Source organism: Leopardus geoffroyi, chromosome D1 (assembly GCF_018350155.1).
Source record: "Leopardus geoffroyi isolate Oge1 chromosome D1, O.geoffroyi_Oge1_pat1.0, whole genome shotgun sequence".
Classification (NCBI taxonomy): domain Eukaryota; kingdom Metazoa; phylum Chordata; class Mammalia; order Carnivora; family Felidae; genus Leopardus; species Leopardus geoffroyi.
The window spans coordinates 33,080,737-33,108,190 of record NC_059329.1 but is presented as its reverse complement, the minus strand read 5'-3'; the positions used below and the strand labels follow the sequence as shown (position 1 = coordinate 33,108,190).

The window sequence follows — 27,454 nt, the reverse complement described above, 5'->3', positions numbered from 1 at the left end:
GACCTAGAAAACTGCTGGAGGGAGAGTAGTTTTTGTTGGGAGGAAGCAGACATACAATTGCTTTTGCATGTTCAAATTTTTCTCCTCAGACATTCTTATTATAACAAACTATTATTGTACTGAGTCTATAAATAGTATTTATATGGGAAACAGACCAGAACAGCATTCAAATAAAGCAGGAAACAGCATCATTAATATTTAGACAAGGAGGTACAACATCAAAATGAGAATCTGAGTTTCCTAATTACTTAAAACCAAAATCTGACTTAAGGCAACTGGTCGATTGACTCTTGAAGCAGTAGTTACCTTGGGGAGGAAGCCTGTGGACTTCCAAGTTGTCATGGGATGATGCTCCTTGGACTATTAGGACACTACTCCATGAGGCAGTGTTGTTGTTTGCGTTGACCAGGTAGAAGGTTCTAGTTTACCCCAGCCAATCTAAATCAAGCTAGAGGTGCCTGGGTAGCACAGTCAGTTGAGTGTCTGACTTAGGCTCATGATCTCATGGTTCATGGGTTCGAGCCCCGTGTCAGGCTCTGTGCTGACAGCTCGGAGCCTGGAACCTACCTCAGATTCTGTCTCCTTCTCTCTCGGTCTCCCCCCACTCTCATTCTGTCTTTCTCTGTCTCTGAAAAATGAACAAACATTAAAAAACTTAAAAAAGTAAGTCAAGCTACATCTTCATTTATTCTGAAAATACCTGTTGTCAAAAAACAAAACAAAACAGGCTTGTCAGGCTTCTATGTGCTAGATATTTACTTAACTCTGGGAAAATTAGTAAGCAAATTTAGCCTCCTAAAATTTAGGCTAGTAGGAAAATAAAACATTTATAGCATGTGTTATTTTTCATTATTTAAAAAAGTTAAAGATTTTTAATAGGCTTAACAAAAACTATCAATCTCTCATCTTACAAGCCCTCACCACTTAGTTACTCACAAAGACCACTTTGAACTTTTAGCCATTTCTGTTTCTTTCATGACCATGATTGTCTTGCTACTACTTGATTTTTTCCTCAGTTTTAGATACATTCTTCTCATTTTATACTGTTATGTTTATATCATAGTGACTTTGCACATACTAAAACTGAGTTATTTAATTTATTTTCATGGTGTTACTAAATAACTGTTTTCCCAAGGGTTAGTAATTATCTTTGAATTTTCTTTAAAAGAATTGTAAATTTCCTTTCATTACATTCAGATGCATTAGGATATTGATTAGTTCCATTTTTATTCTCCAGAGACATTTCTTGGAGGCTATAACCTATTGCTCCAGTCTAGATAAGATCCTGTCTGAACCTTTTACACAATAGTTATCCTGGAATATCTCTCTGTTGACATGAGAATTTCATTGATTTCTATGCTATATTGGATACCCTACTTCTAGATTCTATATCCTCATTTCTTGATTTATTCTCATGTGTTGTTAGAGTGCCTTATCTAGTATCTTCCCATAAAAGAAGCATATGAGGGTAGTTGTTTTGTTTTGTTTATTTTTAATTAAAAAGCTTAGGAGGCATTGAGTTTGAAATCTGGGATTAAAGAACTTCTTAAACAGACTTTCAACTACTTTTGATCACCTCTTATTTTCTCCCCTTCAGCAGTACTTGCTGCTTCCAATTCCTGTAGACCAAACTGATTACCTCTTGTTTTCTTTCTCTGTAGGCATATCTTTCTCTGTAGATAATTCCTTCCATTATCCACATTTTTTTGACATTTTTGTAGGCTCACCAATAGAACTCTTCGGTGGCAATAGATAGTTGCCAGGGTGATGGAATGCTTTCTTTACCCAAAGTACAAAAGTATAGTATGCTATTATGTACTCCATTTAAAACTTTTTATATATTTGTAAAATGTTTTTCTGTTCAGTTTACTGTTGTCACAAGTGGGTTGTATTGTAGCATTTTATTTTTGAAGAAATTAAAATCTCAAATTTCTAAATTAAAAAAAAGTGTCATATTTACTCTAAGGTCATTAATGTGTTTATTGGATTAATCTGAGTCTCCCAGATAATCCTTTGATTTCTCTTTTGGCATCTGTGAATAAAATCCAATATGAAGTAATCATAGTGATAGCATTTCAAACCAGCTTAGTTAGTGTAAGCCTACTAGTTCTAAAAAGAGGAGTGGAGGGAAAAAAACTTAGATTGTAATTTTAAATTCTTGAATGGAAAAAATTCTTTTTCTTAATAAGTTCTGTTATGAGACTCTTGATTTATTTTCCTCACTTATCTACTTTTATTATAGGCTTTATGCCAGACTTATTAGACTTCTGGTCTTATAGAATGTTTTTAATAATTTGCATGGGTGTAGGAAGACATAAGGAGCCTAAAGAATGAAGACGTAGAAGGGAAGGTAAAGCTTACATAGAAGGGCACCTGGGTGGCTCAGTCAGTTAAACTTCAGACTTCAGGTCATTATAACGTGGCTCTGAGGTGATTTGTGAGTTTGAGCCCCACATAGGGCTCTGTGCTGACATCTCAGAACCTGGAGCCTGCTTTGGATTCTGTCTGCCTCTCTCTCTGCCCCTCCCCAACTCATAGCATACTCTGTCTCTCACTGTCTCTCAAAAATAAATAAAAACATTAAAAAAAACCTTAAATGGGCATAATTTTTGCCTTCACCTTACTTGTTTTATTAGTTTTATAATCAAAACATTCCAACTTTAGTTATATTAAGTATAAGGTATAGAAATTGATGTGGATGAATTACTGTCTTACAATTGCCATTTGGGACTATACATTTTTAAAGAATACGTTACTGTAATTCTTGACTTACATTTTGGTTTATTCTCCCAGTGTTTCTAGGAGTATTTGATATTTTCTCCAAGCCAGGGCAGTATAGTTTCAGGTAGCTTTCTAAAGCAGTGATTCTTTAGAAAGCTATCTGAACTTGTGATGAGCACTGGGTTTTGTACCTACATGATGAATCACTAAATTGTACACCTGAAACTAATATTACATATATTATAATTATTATATTGTATATTCACTAACTGAAATTTAAATAAAAGCTAAAAGAAAAAAGAAAACAGTGCTTCCCAATTTTAATATGCAGACGAACACTTGAGGATCTTATTAAAATGCAGAAACTGAGATGAGGCATTAGTCTGTATTTCTAACAAGCTCCCCAAATGCTGATGCTGGTAGTCCTTCCAGACACACTTACTACCCAGGGTCTAAACTAACTTGATATCTGAGTAATACAGAATAGAGAATCTGGTTTTAAGTATCTGTAATTATTGAGCTTCTAGATAGAAGTCAGTAACAGACTTTGCATTACTGGCTGCTAATAAGTACATCTAAATCGTACTGGATTTATTGCTTCTTAGAGATTTAATATATTCATTATTTGTAGGATTCTGTTTAGAAGCAATTTGAGTCATAAACTTTTATTTATTAATATAAGTTTTATACATTACATACATATACTGTATTTCCTTAGTGTCTTTAAAGAAAAAATGTTATACTCTATATGTGCTAAATTTTAGTTTTCAGTATGCAAATATCTGTTATCTATAGCTGTTAGTCATTGAGATCTTATTATGTATAGTGTTCTATGCTTATAGAAACATAAAACCACAGAATATATACATATTTATAACTAGCTTCATTGTAATGTTTATTCCTGTGTAATTAGATATTAACAATAGAAAGTGGTTAATGCCTTTTTTTTTTAAATCTTCTAAATAGCTCAGTCACTAAAGGAATTTGCAAGACTACTCATTGCAGTAGAAGAAGAAAGGAGGAGACTGGTAAGTCCGTTCCCCATTTCTTCAGAATAAAACTTTGTTTGGACATATTGAAAGAAAGACCAGACCTTCTGAATTAGACTTAGCCATACCAGACCCTATATTTGATACATGTACTAAATGTTACAGAAAATATTTCTGTATGATTATGATTATCAATAATTTGATTATGATTATCAATAATTTCTGTGTGAGTGTGATTATCAATTATTGCTAATGATATATACCATTTCTGTTTATTTCAGGTGTAATTTCATCAGGTGTAAATTATATTCATTTTGTTTTCCAGTTAATTCTTTTGAGAATTAAAAATATTGAATTGTCATTAGAAACCCAGTCTGAGTAACCTTATAAATAACTTTAGTGTTGTTGTAATAAAGATACATTCTAAGTATTAAAGACAATTCATAAAAGGAGCAAATAATTCTTAAAAAGGTGACATTTCAGTTGGGTCTTAAAGGCTGGGAGGATTCTGTTTGGCTGGGAAGAGTGGGGAAAACATTTCAGGTTGATGGATTAACTTAATGTGGCAGTATCAGAGGATAGTTACTATAATATATTTATCCATTTACCAATATAATTTTTGTACCCATTTTGTTAAAATTTCTGTGAAGGCCTCTGTCTATGACCCTCACTTCCCATTTGTATATGGGAAAATTAGTACATTTCCCACAGGATTGTCATAAAGCATTTGCAGCAGCACATGGCACATAGTAAGTATTGATGGTAATAAAGATGTTGATTGTCTCTTACAGTGAGGATTCCAGGCTTGTTTAAAATGCCATCTTTATCACTGGCTTCACCATCCTGTTGGGGAATTATGTATACACATATGTATATATGTGCATTAAATGTGCATTAAATGTGGTGTCATTCTGCTAATTGGATAAGGAGAACAGTTTCAGGAGGATGGCCTTGGCACAAGGAATGTTGCCTGAGCTAAGGAAGAATCACACAACCATTACTTGGCAGTCATATAATGAACTTGAGAAGAGGCCACAGGGTGGGAGAAAGTACTGTATATATTTGTAGAATAAGGCAGATAGTTCTCAGAGAGTATTAGAAGATTGGTAGTTTTGGTCATAAGTAGGGTGTAAGAGGTGGGCTAAAAAGTTTTGGTGTGTGTTACAGAAGAGCAAAATTGCTAGTTTTTGAAAAGGATGGGAGAACCAATGTGGGATTTAGGAGAGATTAATTTGGTGGCCATGTGAAAGATAGATAAGGTGGACTGTCAGGGATGACTATATTTTTTTAGGAAACATCAGCCTACAATGGTCTGGTCCCAGTACAGTGTAATCTGTGCTAGATACATATGAGCCATTATGGGAGACTTACGTCCTTTCTGGGGAGGTCAGAAAAAGCTTTTTTTCTGGAGGGAAGTTTGATTGGAGTCTTAAGACTAAATTGTATACTTTTAAGTACTGTATGCATAATCCTCAGCCCAGTTTCATGAACTATGCAATAGAAGTCCAAGTTTAATGGGGAAATGTGATTAGGAGGTATCTTATGGCCCAGAGAAGAGCTGATGATGAAAATGGGAAAAAGTGGTTAGGGAGATGTGAAAATAGAGTTTTAAATGGTGTGGAAGCCAGGGGAATATACGATTTAGGGTTGAGTGAGGTTGTTATTCAAATCCCGTGCAAGTACTTCAGGAGAATGATCAATCAGCTAGTATGAATTATTGAAAGAATATGGGAAAGTGTGTTGTAGTTTGCAGGAGTGAAAAGAACCAAAGAAATGTAAGGGTAGTTTATAGAAAGAGTTTAGAAAGGCAAGAGCAAGTTATATAAGAGAAAAGGGATTATGGTTAGTGATAATGGGCCATTGAAGGTGGACATTGAAGGAAAGGCTAATTACCATGCTTTCATAGATTTTTCTAGCAATACCCAGAGCCATGGATGAGCATTAAGAATAGTTGGGAGGCCAGATTCAAGGGGTGGGCACAGAAGATGTGCTGGATTACAGGGACATGGATTTGTATAATATGAAAATGGATCTTGACTGAGTATAGCAATAACTGAGGCAAGAGGTTATTGATGGCCTTAGAAAGCAGAGGGCAAGCATGACTACTTCACTATGTTGACAGTTCACTAACAGTAAAAGAAATTCTGAGACCAGGAAGTTGTGATCAGGAGTAGGAGTTGAAATATGCTGAACTTAGCAGTAGAGTTGGTCCAGATAGTGATGAAGTTAAGATGTGGCTAAACAGGAAGACAGACTTTAGGAATCTAGAAGGCTAAGCTTAGAGGTTTGGATGTTTTATGAGCAGAATCTTGAAGTCATGCAAGATGGTGACTGAAGAAAGGACAAAGACCAACAAGAAAAAGTGGCTGAGGAATGTGGTAGAATGTCTTATAGGCAGTGGAAATGGAGATTGAAACACCAGCTGTTAGTGTTTCAGAGGTCTTCATTTCTACCTTTAGCCATGTTTCTCATGTTGGGGCAAGGAGGAAATTCTGCGTTCATGAGTGAAGTCGCATTGCAGGTTTTGATTGCTTTACCTATTGTTTTAGAGAAGTTCTGACATAAAGAATGCAAAATAATGAAGAAAAATCTACAGATAAAATCCTAATGGATTGCATGCCCAAAAAAGATTATATAATTGTAATTATTAAACACACAAATCTAGTGTGTATTGGAATAAACACTTTCAGTTATATGATGCTACTACAACTGAAGGTATATCTGTTAGCAGATTATGTGCAAAGATGTGCTGAAGAATTTATTTTATTTTTTTATTAAAAATGTTTTTTTAAATGCTTACTTATTTTTTGAGATAGAGAAAGCACAAACAGGGGAGGGGCAGAGAGAAAGAGAGACAGAATCTGAAGCAGGCTCCAGGCTCTGAGCTGTCAGCACAGAGCCTGACGCGGGGCTTGAAGTCATGGACTGGGAGAGCATGACCTGAGTTGAAGTTGGACTCTTAACCAACTGAGCCACCCGGGTGAAGAATTTCTTTTAAAAATTATTACTTCATTTAGGAAGAAGAATATTTTAAGTGTACTAAAAGTATAAAGGAATTCTGTAATTGATACATTTAATTGTTTTTTTTATGATAAGTCGTGATTTATTTTATATTAATTGAATTTGGCCACAACTTAAATATGTTAGAACAGTGACTAAAAAATAAAATCACAAGATGATAGAAGACACCTAATGGTTTACATTCTCTTGTTTCCAGTGATTTACTGTACTTAGTAAGATGAATACAACATCTAGGTAATCTAAAGGCTGTTTGCAGGGGCTCCTTGGTGGCTCAGTCAGTTAAACATCCGATTTCAGTGTAGGTCATGATCTCACGGCCCATGAGTTTGAGCTCCCGCATTGGGCTCTGTGCTGACAGCTCAGAGTCTGGAGCCTGCTTTGGATTCTGTGTCTCTGTCTCTCTTTGCCCACCCCCCACTCATGCTCTGTCTCTCTCATTCTTTCAAAAATAAATGAACATTAAGAACAACAACAGCAACAACAACAACAACAACAAAAGCAAAGTCTGTTTGCAGAAAAAAAGCCCAAAGAAATACAGATTTTTTTTTTTAATAAATGGGACTCTTCTTAGTTCCTTACTAACTTGAAGTATTGAGTTAAAAATTTCTGCCAAAGCCAACTAAAAATGCAGTTTTAATGCAACAAAAAAAGTGACTTGGAGATGGAAATAGGAAATATCCATTTCACAAACTTTTGAGAATATACTTTATCCTGTCTCATATACTTCTTACCGGAAAAATAGGCTTCCATGATGCAGTATTTTTCAGTATGTTAACTGACATCTGCCATCACGTGGCTACGCAGGAACAGCCTTTTAATGATACAAATAGAAGAAGTAATTTAATAGTCCTTTGTAATGGCCTAAGTAAAATGCCTATTTACTTATAGTGAGGTTACTGTTATTGATTAGTGACATGGGCTCTTTTTTTTTTTTTTTTAAGTGCATCTTTATTGGAAGTGTTAAAAATTTTCCCCATAGAATGTAGCACTTTAATGATTAGAGATGTCCTAGATCATATGTCCTATTTTAAGGACTCTGAGCCTGTCTCCAGTGCAAGGAGGGGCATTTAAGCCATATAAACTTCATGGTAAGGTCTCTTCAGTTTTCATACCACCACAGGAACTGCTGTATTTACTTCAGATGACAGCTAAACTGGCTGTGCAAACACTACTACTTTAGTCCAGGCTGTTATACCAAGAGAACACCTTAGCATGAAATGTTCATTGAAGCCTTATTGGTATTGAAATTCTGAATTTGACTTTTTGCCTTAAGGCTTTTGGACTTGACATTCCCTCTATCTGTATCCCTGGAATTATACTCTACTTATCATTCTTTCCTTCTCAGTATTCACTCTCATGTTCTCTGTTCTCTATCCCCACTGGCTTTCTTTCTACTCCTCTTAATGGTCTCTACAAGCTTCTTATGGACTTAGACCTTTGTATTGTCCTTTACTCTTCCTTGAACAGCCTTCCTCTGCCTTGTCCTGATCCATATCCTCTCAAGACTGGTTCCATCTTTTCATTCACATTTGAGCCCATATACTCCCCTGGAGGTCTGCACTTTCCATACAGCTTGAATTAGTCCCCTTTAATCCTTGTGTATTGTGACAGAAATACCTGCTGTGATGCAGTTTGCATTCTACTGGGCAGACATGAAACACATTATTTCTGATGGTGGTAAGTGCTAAAAAGAAAAAATAGTGCATTTGGTCAAAGATACTGCCACTTACTGAGATGAAGAAGGTGAGGGGGAGAAAATAGTTAAAATTTGAATCTACTTAGATGCCTACTGGATATCTAAGTAGATGTGTCTAGGGAGCATCTGGATATATGAGTCTGGAGTTCAGGGGAACATATAAATTTTGAAGTTGTCAACCTGTAGAGGGAATTTAAAGCTATGGGAATGTATGAGATTACCGGATCTATGAGTGTGTAGACAGAAGAGAAAAGATAGGAGGATTGAGCCCTAAGGTGCCTTGCGTCCAGACTTTGGTCAGATAAGGTAGAATCAACAAAGGAGATTTAGATCAATAGGAGAACCAGGAGGAAGCTGTTTGGACAGCTTGCTCAAAGTCCCATTTATTCACATGGCTGTAATAGAAATGTGGGATGATAAAAAATAGAAATGTATAGTATGTGGACCCAGTGGCTGCAGGGGTCTTCAGGCTGGAGGGTCTCCTATGTTTCTCCTCTCTCCCTTACCCTGGGCTCCTTATGTTCTGGGTACTCTGAGTCCCTTTGACGAATATGGAGTGTGTGTGTAGCAATACAGATTTTTTTTCCTTAGCTGTATCTTTGTCACCAAATGAGGAAGCCATAGCTTCAGAATATTTTAGCCAATGTTTATCTTGAAGAATTTGTACAAATGAACTTATTTCTTAGTGTTTTCATTTTGATTAACATAAGAAACTTATTTTTTTTCCTTTTAACCATTAGCATCCACAACATTCACATTTGACCTATGTTAAGTTACAGAGTTTGCTTTAGGTTTCCCAGGATTTATATTCTTTCTATTCACTGTTCCAATCAGTCTTTTTAATCCTTGTGTAATGGAAGTATTTTCCTGAAGTGGGCTAGGTGTCTGGGTATTACTTTACACAAAAAAATCATGAGGGTATGGGAGGGGAAATTTATAACCTTAAGAGTCATTTCATTTATAAGAGTATTTAAAGCCTCTATATTCCTTTCTTACATTTTTTAAAAGTTTAAGCAACCCAACATAAGGATTAATAGGGGGTAAAATCAAAACTGGTCTTTCTCTCTTTATGTTCTAACAAAATTAGATATTTATTAAAAAAGGAAAAAAATGTGTCAGTAATGTGAATTACTTGGTTATTAATACAAGATTTTGAGCTGTTATGAGTCTCAAGATATTTTAAAAAATATGTGATGCTTAATACTTCAGACACTTGTCATATGTGGCTATTGAGCGCCTGAAATGTGTTAGTTATTATGTGGTTTGCATTATATTTCTATTGGGAAGCACTGCTATAGATAATAGCTGACCTGGAGTGTTTTCAGGGTACCAGGTACTGCTACAGTTACTTTATATTTTTAACTAATCTGTACAGAACCCTCTGAGGTGTATGCTATTAATATACCCATTTTAAAGAAGAGCAAACTCAAAGACACATAACTAATAAGTGGTACTGTGGGGATTTAAACCCCATCTGTTGGGGGGCGCCTGGGTGGCTCAGTCTGTTAAGCGGCCGACTTCGGCTCAGGTCATGATCTCGCAGTCCGTGAGTTCGAGCCCTGCGTTGGGCTCTGTGCTGACAGCTCAGAGCCTGGAGCCTGTTTCAGATTCTGTGTCTCCCTCTCTGTGACCCTCCCCCATTCATGCTCTGTCTCTCTCTGTCTCAAAAATAAATAAACGTTAAAAAAAATAAATAAAAAAAAAAAAACCCATCTGTTGGGTTCCAGAGCCTTCACATAATCCATAATGTTAAAAACTAAGATTATTTAATTAAAAATTGCATAATAATAGCAAATATGTATTGTTAATATAATATGTGAGATGCTCTGGTGTTTTAGGCATATTATTTTAATGTCTTACAAAATTTAGGGAAGAAGACAGGCAATTATATACTTTTAAATTGGATTAATTTTCAAAGTTTTCATCATATTTAAAGAGGCATGTATTTCAGCACAACCTCAATCCATCAATCAGTTGACATTTCCCACAACATGTTTTGGCATGTGGGAGCCAAAAATATGCCATAAACCAATTTATACCCCATCCCCCAACTTCACTACCAGTAACCCCATGCTCATCACCATCTTTGAGTTAAGGATTCATGAAATTTGAGAATGTTTTAAATATCAAAAATTGCATGTCCTTATTTCTCTTGATTAAAGATGATTTCCTTTATTTACCCTTTTGTCATAAATTTCGTAGTGGCTAGTTAACACATACACAAAAAGAAAAGGTAGTTGTTGAGAGTTATCACAGCTTCATATTAACCATTTCTCAGGTTGTTTGACTTATTTTTAGTTCATTAGACAAGAAATAAACTTGCTTTGAGTAAAATTCATTAGTTTAGTCTGAAGGACTTGAATAGCATAATTGCTAGAATTTCAGAAAATACTTAACAGTGTTCATAATTGGGAATTATGTCTTTTGATTTTAAACTGAAAAAGATGTGGGACACTTAACAACTGGAAATGTCTGTCAAAATTCTAAAACTTTTTCTTAATAGGTATAATACAGTGGTCAGACAGTGAAGCCTACCCTGGCAGGCTGCTTTTTAGCAATTTCGCTGCTGTTGACATTTCTACGCCAGAGAATAAGAAAGGGGAATAAAAAAGATAAATCTGAGAGTTGATGGTTGTGTTCCTTATTAGGTCTTGAAAAAGAATACTTGGAAAGATGGTTGTATTTTCCTTAGTAAAATTAAGGTTTCTATGCTGTTAGAAGTATTGCTGGCATGGCTAGCAGTCAGCAAAATTAGCTGGTGCAAATTTAAAAGTGTATTTGTAATTTGATGTATCAGTTTCCCTAATACCTGGATATGATTTGTGAGTGTGTGTGTGTGATTGATGCCATTTCCACAGCTGGTATTTCATGGGTATATATCAAACTTCTAGATTGAAAGATTTATAAATGAATGCATGATTCTAAGTATCCAATCTTTATATTTTTCTGTTTCCCAAGGTCCCTTTATTTTCTTAAGATTAAAACCTTGACTGTATGGTAGGATTTAAAAGAAAACTTTTCCACCAGACAGTGGTATTTTAACAATTAATTTGAAATAAGATACATGAATAAAAAACTTACATTTTTTTTTTCTGTCCAAATATAAGCTGAAATTGAAGATTAACTTTTTGGTTTTGTTACTTTGGCATGAGTCTTTGGGTGTGAAGGTTTCTGTTGCTTAAGGCTGTCACTGTCCACATGAGCTGCAGTAGCCTGCTGCTGGACATAGTGCCTGCACTACCCATCTCTGTCCTTCCATCTCCCGTCTCCAGTTCTTGCATCTTCCTGCCTCTGCCTTTTATCCCAGTTGTATAGCTTTCTTTATTTTGGAATCTTACCATTCCACATCATTGAAATACTTCTATTTTTTACCTTTGCATTTTCAAAAATACCTTTACTCTAATGTTGGCCATTGTTTTTCAGGATGTGCTAATCTTTATTATATTTATAAACCATGTTCTGATTTTTTTAATAGGAAGTACAGAGATACTTTGATATTATAAAAGATAAAAAATATATAAAGTCATTGTGTAACCATCCCACCAAAGTTCTTTAAGACCTGTATGGGGCATTTTATTTTAAAGGGCAGAGAAAATAAAGTAAGTAGACATAATGTAGATTAGAAAAACATTAGTAAAAGATATCATGAAGAGAAATTTAAGTAATGTATCAAAGCTAATGGTTGGAAAATATCAGGTGACAAACCAGCGAGATACTCAGAAATAAGAGATGGAGGTATTCTTCAGTGAGAATGTTTTTGTCCTTGTTTGTAATTAAACCATAGTCATAGTGTTCATGTACTACCAAAGAAGTTACAAATTTAATTACAACCAGGAGAAAAGAGAATGAAAGCTTTTTCTTAAAAATTTGAGGTAATTACAAATTCGCATATAATTATTAAGAGTAATATAGGAATCCTGTGTATTCTTTACCCAGTTTCTCCTTTTGGTAACATTTTATAACAGTAGGTATAAAAGCTTATTAATATTTTACTTTAAGTTATAATACTGATTAAAAATAAGAAATCATTCAGAAACTTGCCATTTGTCTTTGAACCAGAATTCATAATTGAAACACAAAAGTCCGACTGTTAGTGGATTCTTACCAAGATGCCTTGTGTTATTTCACATTGCTATTTCTTATTTGTGTGTCACTTATGACATTCATTTGCAAGGCAAACAGACAATTGGTAGGGAAGACTGTGGGGTATCTCATTTATCTCTGGGCAATACCATGTTGCATGTGATATTCTGGAGCAGCTAGAATCATAGACTCTGAGGCCTCTATGAGGCTTTTTGCCTTTCATTTGCTTGTCAGCTTTATTCTCTTAGTTAGCTTCTTCCACAAGGTGAGTACTAAACATTGCCACTATACCTTGTCGAAGTTCTGTCTGGAGAGAGCCTGTCCAGTTTCCCATGGTAAACTAAAAAACAAAACAAAACAAAACTTTAAAATGAGCTCTGATTGGCCCAGCCCAATCACTTAAAGACCCTTGACCCAAGACTAAGGGGACAGAGTATGTTGCATGTGTTCCTCTGAATATCAGGACTATTTTCAGAAACAAGGGAATTATTGTGATTTGGAAATTACCCAACTCTTGTATATTACAGCATAGTAATGGCCTTAAGAAATTTCCAGTTAACACTGTCATGTGAACACAATACTATGGCAGTGAATTGTTTCTGAAATTTTATAGGAGTTAGAAAACGCAGTGTTCATTCATCCAAACGTTAGAAACATTCACTTTAAAAATCAGGAAATAGAGGAGGATGTACACTATTCTTGCTTAAATTCTACATTATTTTTGAAGGCCCAAGCCTGTGGAGTAAAATAAAACCAAGGGCATATAACAGCTAAGAGTTAATTTTGTTTATTTCATTGTATCATTTCTTGCTGTTATTATCCCCACATAGAAAATTCTAAATCTATAGAGAACTTATTAGAAATAAGAGTCTGTCTAGGTTGATAATTATAAATTAGATTGTTGTACACCATCACACATTCTCACATTTCAACAAAAGAACAAGCTACTTAAGAATAACTCAGCAAAAGATGTGCGGACTTTTGTGTATAAAATTACAAAGCTTTATTTTAAGATATTAGAGGAGAACTAGATAGAAAAAAAAATACAGTGAGTCAGTTAAAAAGAATGATTTTAGACAACTATGCTAGACAAGAGACCAGAGAATTTACTGTAACAACCCAGCTTACAGAAATTTGATTAACTAGTTACTAGTGTAGTGGTAAACCACAGGCTGCTCCTAAAGATAGTATATTTCCTTTTTTCATTTGGAAAATGTGGTCACCCTATGAAGACCTTGCTTTAACCATATTTCTGCCAGTCTTTTGGATCTTTACGATAATTTCAGCAATACAAACACTGTTTGAAAAACTGAGGTATTCTTCATTTGTATAACCATATCTATTTCTGGTGACAGAAAAGTGCTCTAGATAGCAATTACTGTATTTCTATTTAAGTCTCTCATGTCAAAATAAAATATACCCACTGATCTGGAACTTTTCATTCTCTTCACTTTATATTTCACCCACAGTGTAATTTCTGCTCACCACATATAACAATACTACTTAAGCAATGAAAATAAAATGTATTTTCCATAGTCAGCATGAAACCAGAGTGCAAAGTTGGGAAAGTCTCAATTCCAGTGAATTGTTGACATCAAGGAAAGCCCTAAGCTCCTCATGATTTTGTTTTGTTTCATTTACAAATGAAGAATGGTCTGCATTTCCCAAAGTGTGAAATGGATACCTTCAATAGTGTATTAGATATTAAGTATTTTATGAATGGACATCTTACATTTTAGTAGTTCCTTATTTATTTTAATGTGTATTGGATAAAGAACAACTCTGGATTTAACATAAATTAATGCTTGGGAGGGAGCTTAGTAAAAGAAGTGGATCAATTTATAAAATGTGGGACATGAATGTGGCCAAAATCATGGAAATGGTATGTGAGGGAGTGGAATTTGGGAATCCATGGAATAGGTGTGATATATATGCTTTAAATGTCTTTGGTTTGGTTGTCTTCTGTTACTGTATACTCTGTTAAACATTGTCAACAGCTACCTCCAAGTTCACTACCTGATTTGTGGAGATTATATTAAAAAAAAAAAAACTATTCCCCAAAACTATCTGATTTCTTTTTAGTTTCTTCTGAAAGAATAAGCATTCATATAGTAAACACATTAATGATAGGTTAAGCCAGATTATGAAAGATTGAAGCTCTCAATTGTACAATTTAGGTACCTTTATAGCAAAGCAAGTATAGACCAGTATGCATAGGATAGTTTCATTTTTATTTACAAAACAAGACGTGTAACTTTCTACATTGCTATCTTTCCCAACTATTTCAGTAATTTACTCATATATTACTCTTCTCCAGGAGCCAAAATAGAGTTGTGGGCAAAAGATTCCTGTCTTCTAGTTGGCAGAGACAGACATACCAAATAAGTGAGTCAGTAATAGAGTACTTACTACTCTGGAACTCTGGAAAAAGGAAGATAAAGGAGGATATGTTTTAATGTGTTTTAATGGTGTGTTTTAATGATGTTAAGTGTGTAATTGGAGTATAGGTATGATTTAATGTAGGATAGTCAGGGAAGGCCTCAGTGATTAGTGTCATTGAAGCAGAGACCAGACAAAAGAAAGAACAGTTAATCCTCTAATGGGAGGTCTCTGATAAAAGTGCTTTTTAAAAAATTTATTTAATACATTTTTTAAAAGTTTATTTGTTTTTGAGAGAGAGCAAGTGGAGAGGGGCAGAGATAGAGGGGGACAGAGGATCTGAAGCAGACTCTGTGCTGATAGCAGTGAGCCCAAAGTAGGGCTTGAACTCACAAACCATGAGATCGTGACCTGAGATGAAGTGGGATGCTAAACCCACTGAGCTACCCAGGCACCTCTATTTGTTTATTTTGAGAGAGAGAGAAAGTGGGGGGAGGGGAAGAGAGAAAATCCCAGGCAAGCTTTGCCCTGTCAGTGCAGACCCAGGGCTTGATCTCACAAAGCCTGACATCATTACTTGAGCTGAAACCAGGAGGTGGACGCTTAACTGACTGAGCCACCCAGGCACCCCAGAAGTGCTTTTAAAGTAGCTCACGCAAGGGTCACCTGGGTGTCTCAGTTGGTTAAACATCCAACTTTAGCTCAGGTCATGATCTCAGGGTTAGTGAGTTCTAGCCCTGCATCGGGCTCTGTGCTGACAGCTCAGAGCCTGGAGCCTGCTTCGGATCCTGTGTCTCCCTCGCTGTCTGCCCCTCCCTTGCTCATGCTCTCTCTCTATCTCTCAAAAATAAATAAACATTAACAAAATTAAAAAAAAAAAATAAAGTAGCTCACGCAACTCAATAGAAAGTGCAAAGACCGTGAGGTTGGAGAGTGTTTTGTGGGTATTTAAAGAACAGCAAAGAAGCCAATGTGGTTAAATCTCATGAGCAAATGGGGAAGTGGAAGAGGTGAAGCGAGATAGGTGGAGTGATGGGGGGATGTGAAGAGTCTGTAGGGCCCTGCAAGAAACTGGACTTTTGCTCTGAGGAAGGTTCTTTCAGAAAATGGGTGGCATGGACTGATACAGGATTACCCTGACTGTTGTGTTATATACAGCATAGAGGACAAGGCTGAATACTTATCTCCTAACTGGGGATATGTGTCAGGATGCTGTTTTAGTTATTTCATTAGGCAAGAGTCCATGGTGACTTGCCCCAGGATGAAAGTGGTAGAAGTGATCAGATTCTGGGCTTATTTTATAGTTGATATCAGTAGGATTTGCTGATTGATTAAGCATGGATTGTGGAAGAGATGAGGCAGCTATGCTTCATAGGAATGGTTTCTCTACCTTGGCAGTGTTGACATTTGGAGCCAGTTAAATCTTTGTTAGGGACTTCTGTCCCTGTGCGTTGTAGCATGTTTAGTGATATCCCTGGCATCTACACTCTTCATGTATCCCCCACCACCCTCCCATCCCCCCCCCACCACCACCAAGTTATAACAACCAAACATCTCTTCAGACATTTTGTCCCTTAGAGGGCAAAGTCGACCTGCTGAAAACCACTTATCTCAGGCTTTTGTCCTGATAGGGATCCTCAGATGGAATTGTCATGGTGGGGGACAGGTATGTGTGGTGGGTATTCTCAAGAATTTCATTTCAGACATTTTAAATATTAGACAGTCAGCTGGAGCTTTCAGGAGAAGTCAGTGCTATAAAAGAAATGTGGAGACCATCAATTTATAAGTGGTATTTAAATTCACTTTTGAGGTTAGATGAGATTATGATGAGAGAAAGAATAAGTAAAGTGATGAGATTCAATTGACAAAATTATAACTATGTAAAGAATTTTGAGTTAATGATTCCATGAAGAGAATACCTATGAGTAACATTAATATTAACAACTTTGTGTTTTTCAAAAATTGGGGCAAAATACACATTATTTAATTTACCATCTTACCCATTTTTTAAGTGTACAGTTTAGTAAGTATACTCATTATTTTGCAGCCCATCTCCAGAACTTTATCATCTTGCAAAACTGAAACCCTGTGCCCATTAAACAACTCCCCAATTCCCCTCCCCTCACGCCCTAGCTTCCACCTTTCTACTTTCCTATTTCTATTAGTTTGCTACTCTAGATACTTCATGTAAGTGGAATCACACAGTATTTGTCTTTTTGTGACTGGCTTTTTTCAGTTAGCATAATGTCCTCAAGGTTTATCCATGTTATAGCATGTGTCAGAATTTCTTTCCTTTTTAAAACTGGATAATAATTCTTTGTGTATGTGTGTATCTCACATTTTGTTTATCTGTCCATCTGATGATGGATACTTGGGTTGTTGGCACCTTTTTGGCTATGGTGAATAATGCTGCTATGAATGTGGTTGTGTAAATATCTCTTTGATACCCTGCTTTCAATCCCTTTTAATCTTTTGAGGAACCATCATGCTGTTTCCCATAGCAGCAGCACAATTTTACATTCCCACCGACAGTGCACAAGGTTCCAGTTTCTCTTCATCCTACCTAACATCTACCCTAACACTTTTGTTTCCTTATTTTTTGATAGAAGCCATCCTAATGGGTGTGACAGCTTTGGGGTTTAAGTTTGCTTTTAGATATGGTTGGGGTGGGTAAGGATATATATGCTTTATATCCATGAATTTAAAAGGTTAACAGACAATTAATGTTTTAAAGTAACAGGAAACTGTTTCAGAATACACTGATGAAGAATATACTTTATGGTAGGGCAGAAAATGTCAAAACATCAACCTTTTTTTAATATGTGTTCTAAGTTGTTAAATGACCAAGAACAATGATTGTAGTGGGAACAAGAGTGTAATCTAAAGTATGTTTATACAATGGATAATTCAGTCATTTGAAGGTTCATTATTTTAACTAGAAAGATTTAGGTAACAGTAATTTTCTTTACCTTTTATTATTTATAGACAAATGTTTAAAATGTTGCACTGCCAGCTCCAGAAAATGAGAATAGTTTGATATTTTCATGCAAACTTCTCTTTGTTTTGTAACTGAAGCTTGAAAGGAGGTAAGATGAGACACACTGGGGGATGATAAAACTGGGAGTTTAGGCAGCTTCACAGGGTCTGATCATTGCCTGATTGAGCATGTGGTAACATGAAGAAGGCTAGGCTTAGGACAAAAGAAAGATAAAGTCTACAAAGGCAGTAACTATTGCACAACACTGGCAGATTTCCACACTGTCAAAGCCTCAGGATGTCTGTCTCATCAAAAGTCAATCAGGCAGTGGGTAGATGTGGGCCTGACACATCCACATTTACAGTTGGAAGAGAGTAGGTAGGGATTCTCAACCTGGGACTGTTGACACATTGGGCAAAGTAACTCCTCATTGTGGAGGACTGTCTCATGCATTGTATGATGTCCAGCATCTCTGTCTTCTACCCACTAAATACTGGTAGGAGACCTCTGCCTCAGTGCTCCCAGTGTGATAAGCCGAAATGTCTCTAGATACTGCTTGATATCCCCAATTGAGAACCCCTGGACCCATGTGTTTACTGAGGGCCCATTTCTTTTTTTTTTTTTTTAATTTTTTTTTTCAACGTTTATTTATTTTTGGGACAGAGAGAGACAGAGCATTAACGGGGGAGGGGCAGAGAGAGAGGGAGACACAGAATTGGAAACAGGCTCCAGGCTCTGAGCCATCAGCCCAGAGCCTGACGCGGGGCTCGAACTCCCAGACCATGAGATCGTGACCTGGCTGAAGTCGGATGCTCAACCGACTGAACCACCCAGGCGCCCCTGAGGGCCCATTTCTAATGAAGCTGATAGGGTGTCCATTAACATTATCGTTAACATTAATGTATCAAACATTAATGTATGTCCATTAACATACAGTTGATTGGGGGTTCTTATTGGTCTCCTAGACTTAATAAGGTCTCAGAGAAGAGGTGGCTTCTTTAATAATTCATGCTGTTTTTGATAATAAGTTGAAGTTAAGGAAATGGTTGCTGAATTTAATTTAGGTGAAGTCTGTTTGCATATTAACTAATGTTGCTTAACCTCTTCTGCATGTCAGACACTGTGTTAAGTACCTCTGCATTCTCTTATTTAATACTCACATTTACTATACGAGCTAAGTTCTATTATCTTACTTTTATAAATGGAAACACTGAAGCCTACCTATATTTATAAGTGGCAGAACTGAAAAACCAACCTGTATCCAGAAGTACAGCTCTAAATCACACACTACTGGACTGTTTTTCCAGTTGTCTTCATCACCAACAATGCATAGGGCATTGCATGAGGTCTTTGGTTAATGAGTACTGATAGTTCATGGAACCAAACCAATATTATAACCCATCTGTCTGTAGGAATGTCATCAGAATTCCAGCTTGGCATGCCATTTATTGCTTTCAAGTAATTTCATAAGTTGCAAACCATTCATTTTGGCTTCAGTAGGCTTAGAAAAGGTCTAGCATGGGGAGACCATAGGAAAAGGGAATTATATTGCTTGAAAAAGGCTAAGAATGCCCTCTGATTTACCCCTTAATGTGCTCCTGTCTGTTCCTCCATCCTCCTTCCTCTAGAGTTATCTGATTCACTTTAATTTTGTTAGCTTCTTGGCCAGACCAGGGCCAGCATGTTTAAGTGCAGTCACCTATTAACCCATAATTCATCCATTATCCTTTTCATCTGATGGCCTGTGTGCTATGACAGATATCATAGGGAATGAGTAAGAGAAGTGTCCTCTCCTGATGTGCTGAGTTATTGGTGGAGATGTATATAAATAGCATCGGTGATGCACTAACTGATGGAAGCTAGAAAAGCTGCACAGGTAAAGTGTTAGGGAATTCAGAGGGAGAAATTACTTTTAGTTGGAAGGATGTGGAAAGGCTTTATGGATGAGATAGCATTTGTACCAGGTCTTAAATGATATATACCATTAACAACATGTAGAAATGTCAAGTGACAGAAATGAAGTATAGGGAGAAAAGAACTGTTTGAGCTTCCTGTTCCTCGGGTGAGTGTTGGAAAATGTATTCCTCCAATAGGATAAAATTAATTGTGCTTTTGTAAATTAGAGCTTGTTTGTAAACAGGAAAATCCAAGGCTGACTGCTAAGTCCTATGTGCTATGGTTCAAGTTCAAGATGCTATGGTTCTTTGGTTTGTAGGAAGTTTTGTCTGGTTGGGAATATCTGAAACAGCTGAGCATTGATTGTTTGGTAGGATTTCAGCCACACCATATACAGGTGGCAGAGAAAGCATTGTGATAGGAAAGAAAACATGAGTAAATATAGGGAGATGTGAAAACATGTGTGGCTTTAGGGGGAAAAACTTGGTTTGTATGATAAGAGCAGATGAAAAAAAAATCCATATTATGGAAAACTTAGAGGTTAGGTAAGGAGTTTGGACGTAGTTTAGAAGGCAGTCGAGCTTATATATAAGTGTTTTCAGGTTATGTCAGTCATCACAGCTGGAGGACCTAGATTGTCACTCCCTCAAAAGTGGGGCTTTGATTCATTTTTGCATTCACAACATTTAGCAAGGGATCTGGATTAATAAATACATATTGAATAAATCCAGTTTATTGGTAGTGTTATAAGGCTACTGTATTACTGCTGAGGGGAAATAAGGTCCTAAATGATAATTCTACTAGTAGAAATGGAAAGGTAGAAATGGAAGCAAGGGGTGTGTGGAAATAGAATGGATGGGGCAACACCTGATTGTGTGGGAGTAAAGGGCAGCAGAGATGAAAGTGGTGGACATAGTAGTAAGTTACTGTGAGAAGGAGGATGCTGGTGCATGCAGTGGAAATACTGAATGGGGGAGAGTGGGAACATGTGTTGAGTTTAGCCTGAGATATTTTAGGAGAGGCAGCATATCATAATGGTTGAAAACACAGAATGCGAGTGAAATCAGTGGATCTGCCTCTCATTAGCTGTATGTGGTCTTAGGCACATTCAGTTTCCCCATTAATAATAGGATAACAACCCTTTCCACTGTTGGGTTCTTATGGGGAGTCAACTGAATTAATATTTGTAAAAGCTCTTAGAACTGTGCTGCTAACATTAAGGATATATAATTATTTTTTAAATAAAATCAAATTACTATGGAGCTTTTCAAGTCTGTATCCAAATACAGAATAATGAAGGGGATTAAGGTTGGAAAATGAATAGCTTGATTTTCAAGCCAGTGAGCTACTTTTTTCCCTCTGGTATTCAGGAATTCTTGATTTCATATTTAAGAATTCTTGATTTCACATTCAGAGATTCTTGATTTCATATTCAGGAATTCTTGATTTCATATTCAAGAATTCTTGATTTAAGAATATTCCTTTTGAGTTTAGTAGCACAGTACCACTTTTCCATCCTTAGAATTTTCCTTTTATTTATTTTTTTGAATGTTAACATTTGGATATTTTTATATGACTTCTCAAATTTTTATTGACGGTTTTTGTTGCAGGATCCTTACCTATTAGTACTGCCATAATTCTTTGTGGCAGTAGATGTGAAAAAGTACTGTAAGCCACAATAAAGTCTTGAGTTTCATATTCACATTGGTAGTTCCTAGACAGCACTTGCTAATTGACAAAGAAGTGTGACTTTAATTTATTTTCCCTAATTTTGCAGGTATCTCTTAAGTTTTACAGATCCCTCATTGTCTCATTTAACATTAGATGATTAGGGAGTTCCAAAGTGGGTAGAGTTAGGCTAGGGTAAGCCAGAAACAGTTAAGACCAAAGTCACACTGTGATGTCCTTATGGCGTTTCAAGGCTGCATGGCCAATATTTCAAGTTACTAAGTGATGTCAGTTGGTATTCTGCTCTGTAGAGGGACTCTTGAATGTTTTTTGCTGCCATTTGTGATGTTACTGAAAGAAAAAGAAAGCATCTATTTATATTTCTTTGGAAAGTTTTAAAGAAGCTTTAAAAAGATGAAAAGAAACTTGAACTCAAATCATTCTTTAAGAATACTGTCTCCATTTTAAGAAGGGAAAAAATTGTTAAATGATTATTATAGCTAGTGAATCAGTTTGTGCTAAGTTAAATTGATGATATTGCATAATAGTATTTTAGTTTTATTTTAATCTATCCATATCCATAATAGACTGGAACTGAGCATAGTTTGATGTTTTTTCAGTAGGTAGAGATTTAGAGTGGTTTCTTTATCAGTTTTGTAATTTATTGCTGGTTACATCTTCAGTTTTGAAATATGAATATAGCTGTTTTTTTTTTAAATTTTTTTTTCAACGTTTATTTATTTTTGGGACAGAGAGAGACAGAGCATGAACGGGGGAGGGGCAGAGAGAGAGGGAGACACAGAATCGGAAACAGGCTCCAGGCTCTGAGCCCTCAGCCCAGGGCCTGACGCAGGGCTCGAACTCACGGACCGCGAGATCGTGACCTGGCTGAAGTCGGACGCTTAACTGACTGCGCCACCCAGGCGCCCCGTGAATATAGCTGTTAATTTCAGTATTGGTCCAGTGCATAAAGTTCATTTTATGATTTCCAGGAATATGTTGTAACACATGTACCTATGTCTATGTTTTGGAACAGAACTATTTTTGATTAACCATCAATGATTAGGTGTTTTTTGTTTGTTTGTTTGTTTGTTTGTTTTAATTCAGTGTTTTCCTTTCCAGCTCTCTGGAGACATGTAGGAAAAGGATCTTAGTTAGCCTTGGGGTAAAGCTTACTGTCTTCTTCTGTAGAAAAGCCCAATGTAAACATGAAACATTTAAAAAACACTGATTTGTTGAACCATGATAGAAGTACAAAAAAGGGGATCTTGGAGGTGGTGAGAGTTGGGTATGAAATGAAATACTCAGACCTTGTGGCAACCTGAACTGGGTAGGATTTGGTTTGAAAAGAGAAGTTGAGGGGCGCCTGGGTGGCGCAGTCGGTTAAGCGTCCGACTTCAGCCAGGTCACGATCTCGCGGTCCCTGAGTTCGAGCCCCGCGTCAGGCTCTGGGCTGATGGCTCAGAGCCTGGAGCCTGTTTCCGATTCTGTGTCTCCCTCTCTCTCTGCCCCTCCCCCGTTCATGCTCTGTCTCTCTCTGTCCCCAAAAAATAAATAAACGTTGAAAAAAAGAAAAAAAGAAAAGAGAAGTTGATTCTAGGCTCTTTCAGGTGGGAGGAGCCAAGGTCCTGAGTAAGCAGGGAACCTATTGTTATATAGTAAAGAGATTTGTCTCCGGGGGCAAAGTGAGGGCAAGGGAAAGAAATGGGAACTGTGATTAAAGCAAGTCTTCTTTGTTATGTAGTTTGGAAATGCTATCTCCCAGTTTCCAGATAATTGAGTTTCAAGTGCTGGTAAGCTCTTGAGGGAAAGGAGAAGGAGCTTGACTTTTGGCAGCTTGTTCAAAATGATGAAGAATCATCCCATTGTTCTATCAGTAGGAGTAAAATGTGGCTGTAAAATAGTGCTTGTGTGCCTAGACGAGGTATATTCGTTACCCTACCCCCTCAAAAAAAAAAAAAAAAAAAAAGGTAAAAAGTAAAAGAAAACCAAAGAGGCAGCAGACACCTTCTCTATTTTATTGCCTTTTTCAAAACTCCACTTAGTTGTCTTTTTCACTAATTTCTTTTTCTCTCTTTTTTTAAAATGTTCTTTATTTTGAGAGAGAGAGAGAGAGAGAGAGAGAGAGAGAGAGAGAGAGAGAGAGAGAGGCGGAGGGACAAGAGAGAGGGAGAAAGAAAGAATACCAAGCAGAGTGCACACCTTCATTGCAGAGCCCGACATGGGCTCGATTTCACCAACAGCTTAACTGACTCAGCTACCCAGGCACCCAATTTCTTTTTCTACTTAATATTCGCTTCCTATATGTTTACATTTCCTTTTGATGTACTTTGAAGCAACACTTTATTATAATGGAAACATCTTGAGCAATGTGTCTATGTATTCATTCTTATTTTACCTTAATCAAAACCACATTCTTCAGTGGTAAATGATGGATTTATTTCTAGTAACTTTAGATTTAAATCATTTCTGCAGCAGAAATTGTATTTTTCTCCTTGTTTATTAATCCAGATAGATACTGCTATCAATGTGAACACTCAGGGACTGTCCTTGAAGTATAGAAATGTATGAATAAAACATTCATTTGTGTGAAGTTGTTTTACCATTTGCCGAGGGGTAATACTTCCACAGGACTGAGGTAGGATCAAAATCTGTGTCTAGGGGGTGGCATTTGATACTCTTGGAGTTGAAGACACAATTCCCTACTTACACAGAACACAAATGTTTTCAGTAATTTGGCTTTGGAATAAAACTTGGAATTTCCTTGAAGTATAACCTTAACTCAGTTTCAGTTCACTTATAAATTTTAGGGTGTATCTTTAGAATTAGGAATTTCTGATGGTTGAATATTTCTCAGTGTTTTTTGACATTTACTTTTCTAACATCATTGCCTAGATACATTTCTGTTGAGTCATTGGTGGGTTGTAGGGGTGGGTGGTGGGGTAGGTACACCAAGGTTTTAGTCTCCTGTTATAATACTAATAAGTAAAACTGATTATTATTATTTTCAGTGTCGTTTCCCACAATTCCGTTGCTTTTCATGTTAAAACAGAATAAAACAGTAGTTAATTGTATCTTCCAAATTTCCTTCTGAAAACTCTTCATCCTTCAATTTCCTCAGCCATGGTGGAAATAATTAAGTTATTTCTGTGCTGTTTGTAAGCTGTAGTGATTTAATATGAAAGACTTACAGATGCTTCCAGAGGAGCGATCTTCTATCATTACAAAATGATTTGCTCTGTGCCCAGGTGGACTGTGTGGTCTCATTCTACATTGTGTACAATTTTCCTTTTTCCAACAGAGCAGAAAGTTTTGCAATTCACAAATGTAACTTTTTATGACCAGAGGGTGGGGAATCTAGATGATTTAGTAGCAACAGAAACTAACTTCCAAGAATGAATTAACACTTTCATCTGTGCATACCAGTCTCTGATACAAAAACTAGGAATCTTTTTGGTTAGCTAAGAGTGAGTGAGGGTGAAGGATGATGGTGGAAGTGGAGTGCTTGCTGGTACTCTCATTTGATACAAGAGGAGCCTGGCATCCAGGCAAGTGAGAGGGGAGTAATAGCCATGACTAGCGCCATGAGTTTTGCAACTCTGACTTTTAGTCTGGTGATCTCCCCACTATACTATACTGTTTCAAAGCTCTGTTTTTCTTCCTAGCACATTATACTATAGCTAATTAAATTTAAATTCTAAGCTTGGAAACCCAGATTGTAAGTCGGTTCCTGCTGAAATCTTTTTGATGAAGGAAAGAATTAGAAACCAACATATTTCTTTTATGTCAAAGAGTGCAGTTTGCTTCAGTTAATTAGTTGTTGTTGTTGTGGTTTTTTTGTTTTGTTTTTGTTTTTGTTTTCACTGTAAAACTTAAATAAGATCTTGCCTTGAAAGATAACTTGCAGAGTTGTTTCCTTTGTTCTACCTTTTCCCCAGGCTTCTTTGAGTTGATGGTGGACCACCTCTTGCTCAAGAGGCTTCTTTTTTCAGAGCTCTCTTAAACTCAGTGTAGGCAGCATGACAATAGATTTTCTTCCTTAGTTGACTTCCCTCCACCAAATTTATGTGATTGAGAAACTAACACCACATATGGTTCAGCTTCACATCACAGATGCTGTGTCTGCTTAAGGCCTGCAATTCCCTAGTGTCTTCATTGGCTCAAACCCCCAAATCACCATTTTAATCCAAGTATTACTAGAGGGAGTGTTTTCTTTGGAGTGTTCTACAAGCCCTTGAACTAAGAAACAGCCAGTGAAGTCTGAGGTATTTTTCTAACAGGGAAAAAGTCTGTTTTATTAACTCTCAATTTAGGAATCTTGCAGGCTGTCAGTGTAAAGTATTGAGATTATTAGGTTACAGCATATCCACCATTATATGTCTTCATAAGTACTGTCTTCCTTTGAGAAGCTCTACATTTAGTTCTGTGATAATGTCATTGGTCAAAACAAGGAATAGCTTCTAGGTATACTTTTCCCAAACCACACCCACATTTAACTGTTATATTATCATTTTCGAGGGTATTTGAAATAAATGTGCTATCCTGATGACGATTTCAAAAGCAAAATTCTAAAACAAAGATTTTTAGGGTGCCTGGGTGGCTCAATCTGTTGAGTGACTTCGGCTCAGGTCATGATCTCACAGCTTGTTGGTTCGAGCCCTGTGTCGGGCTCTGTGCTGACACCTCAGAGCCTGGAGCCTGCTTCAGATTCTGTGTCTCCCTCCCTCTCCCCCACTCACACTGTCTCTCTGTCTCTCAAAAATAAATAAACATTAAAAAAAATACAATAAAACAAAGATTTTAAATAAGTAAAGCATTGCTGGAAAAAAAAAAAAAATAAGGGCATAATTTGGCCAAAAATTTAACCACTAGTTCATTAGAGCTGGTTGTAATTAAGGCAACTTTTGTGCTTTTACACACTGAGCATATCTGAAGACAGCCTGGGTTGGGGGAGCATTGAAGCCTTTGGAAGTAAAGACATAAGAATGCTTGTGAGAAATTTCCCAGGATACATAGTTATTATTTACTTGTTAGGTGGCCCCATCTTTTCTGCACATGCTTACATAGATTGTGTGGTCTACCCTTGGCCCTTTTTTCCAAGTTAAAATTTAATAGTGCTTACTTTAAGGTTGCCCTCACTGTTTCTCATTCATAGGCTACTAATGATCTAAGTCCTTTTCATTAGAAGGGGATGACAAGTAAGGTTAAGAGACACAGTTTAGAAATGAGAAGGAAAGGACAGAGTCATTAAAATTTCAGAAGATTGTGGGTTGCCTGGGTGGCTCAGTCGGTTAAGCATCTGACTTCGGCTCAGGTCATGATCTCACAGTTTGTGAGTTCAAGCCCCGTGTTGGGCTCTGTGCTGACAGCTCAGAGCCTGGAGCCTGCTTTAGTTTCTGTGTCTTGCTTTCTCTCTGCCCCTCCCCTGCTCACTCTCTGTCTCTCTCTGTCTCAAAAATAAAAAACACTTAATAAAACTTTATTTAAAAAAAATTTCAGAGGATCAAAATCTAGAGAATATTGCACTGGCTGCTATACTGGAATTCTGAATGCAAATCTTGCAAGGACATGAATTCAGTAACTGGTTGTGTGTGTGATGGTAACTCTTTGTCAGATCTTCATTAACAGTGAAATGCAGCTTAGTGCAGAGGAAGGAATATGGCCTTAAATTATCTTAGCTGAGACTGTGCCACTAATCAGTTATATAATTGTGAATGACAGATTTAATTTTGGAGTCCATTCTCTAATATTGGGATTTTAAATAATTTTTCTCCCTACTCCATGAGTTATGTATAAAGTTAAATGACTATGGACATATTTTGAAATATGAGAAGCTTTGAATAATTTGTACCTCTACTGCACATTTGCCTTGGTCTGCAGCTATTGCTTATTTGTTTCCCATTCTAAGCTGTAGGCTCCTTGAGGATGCATTACTTGTTTCAGAATCCTTAGCACAGAGCACAGCGGGGCTTAATCATTATTATGAGTGAATGTTTGTATAAAGAACTAATAGAGAACAAAGGA

General features: G+C 36.6%; 1 protein-coding gene across 2 annotated transcripts in view; it reads left to right on the top strand.

Annotated features, from left to right (window-relative positions):
* The window catches only part of ARHGAP42 (Rho GTPase activating protein 42), a 320,243-nt gene that overhangs the window by 95,286 nt on the left and 197,503 nt on the right, over window positions 1-27,454 (top strand). For both annotated transcript variants that reach the window (XM_045483540.1, XM_045483541.1), the window contains exon 3: window positions 3,688-3,749. In XM_045483540.1, the coding sequence (XP_045339496.1) occupies window positions 3,688-3,749 (62 nt within the window). The remainder of the gene's footprint in view (window positions 1-3,687; window positions 3,750-27,454) is intronic.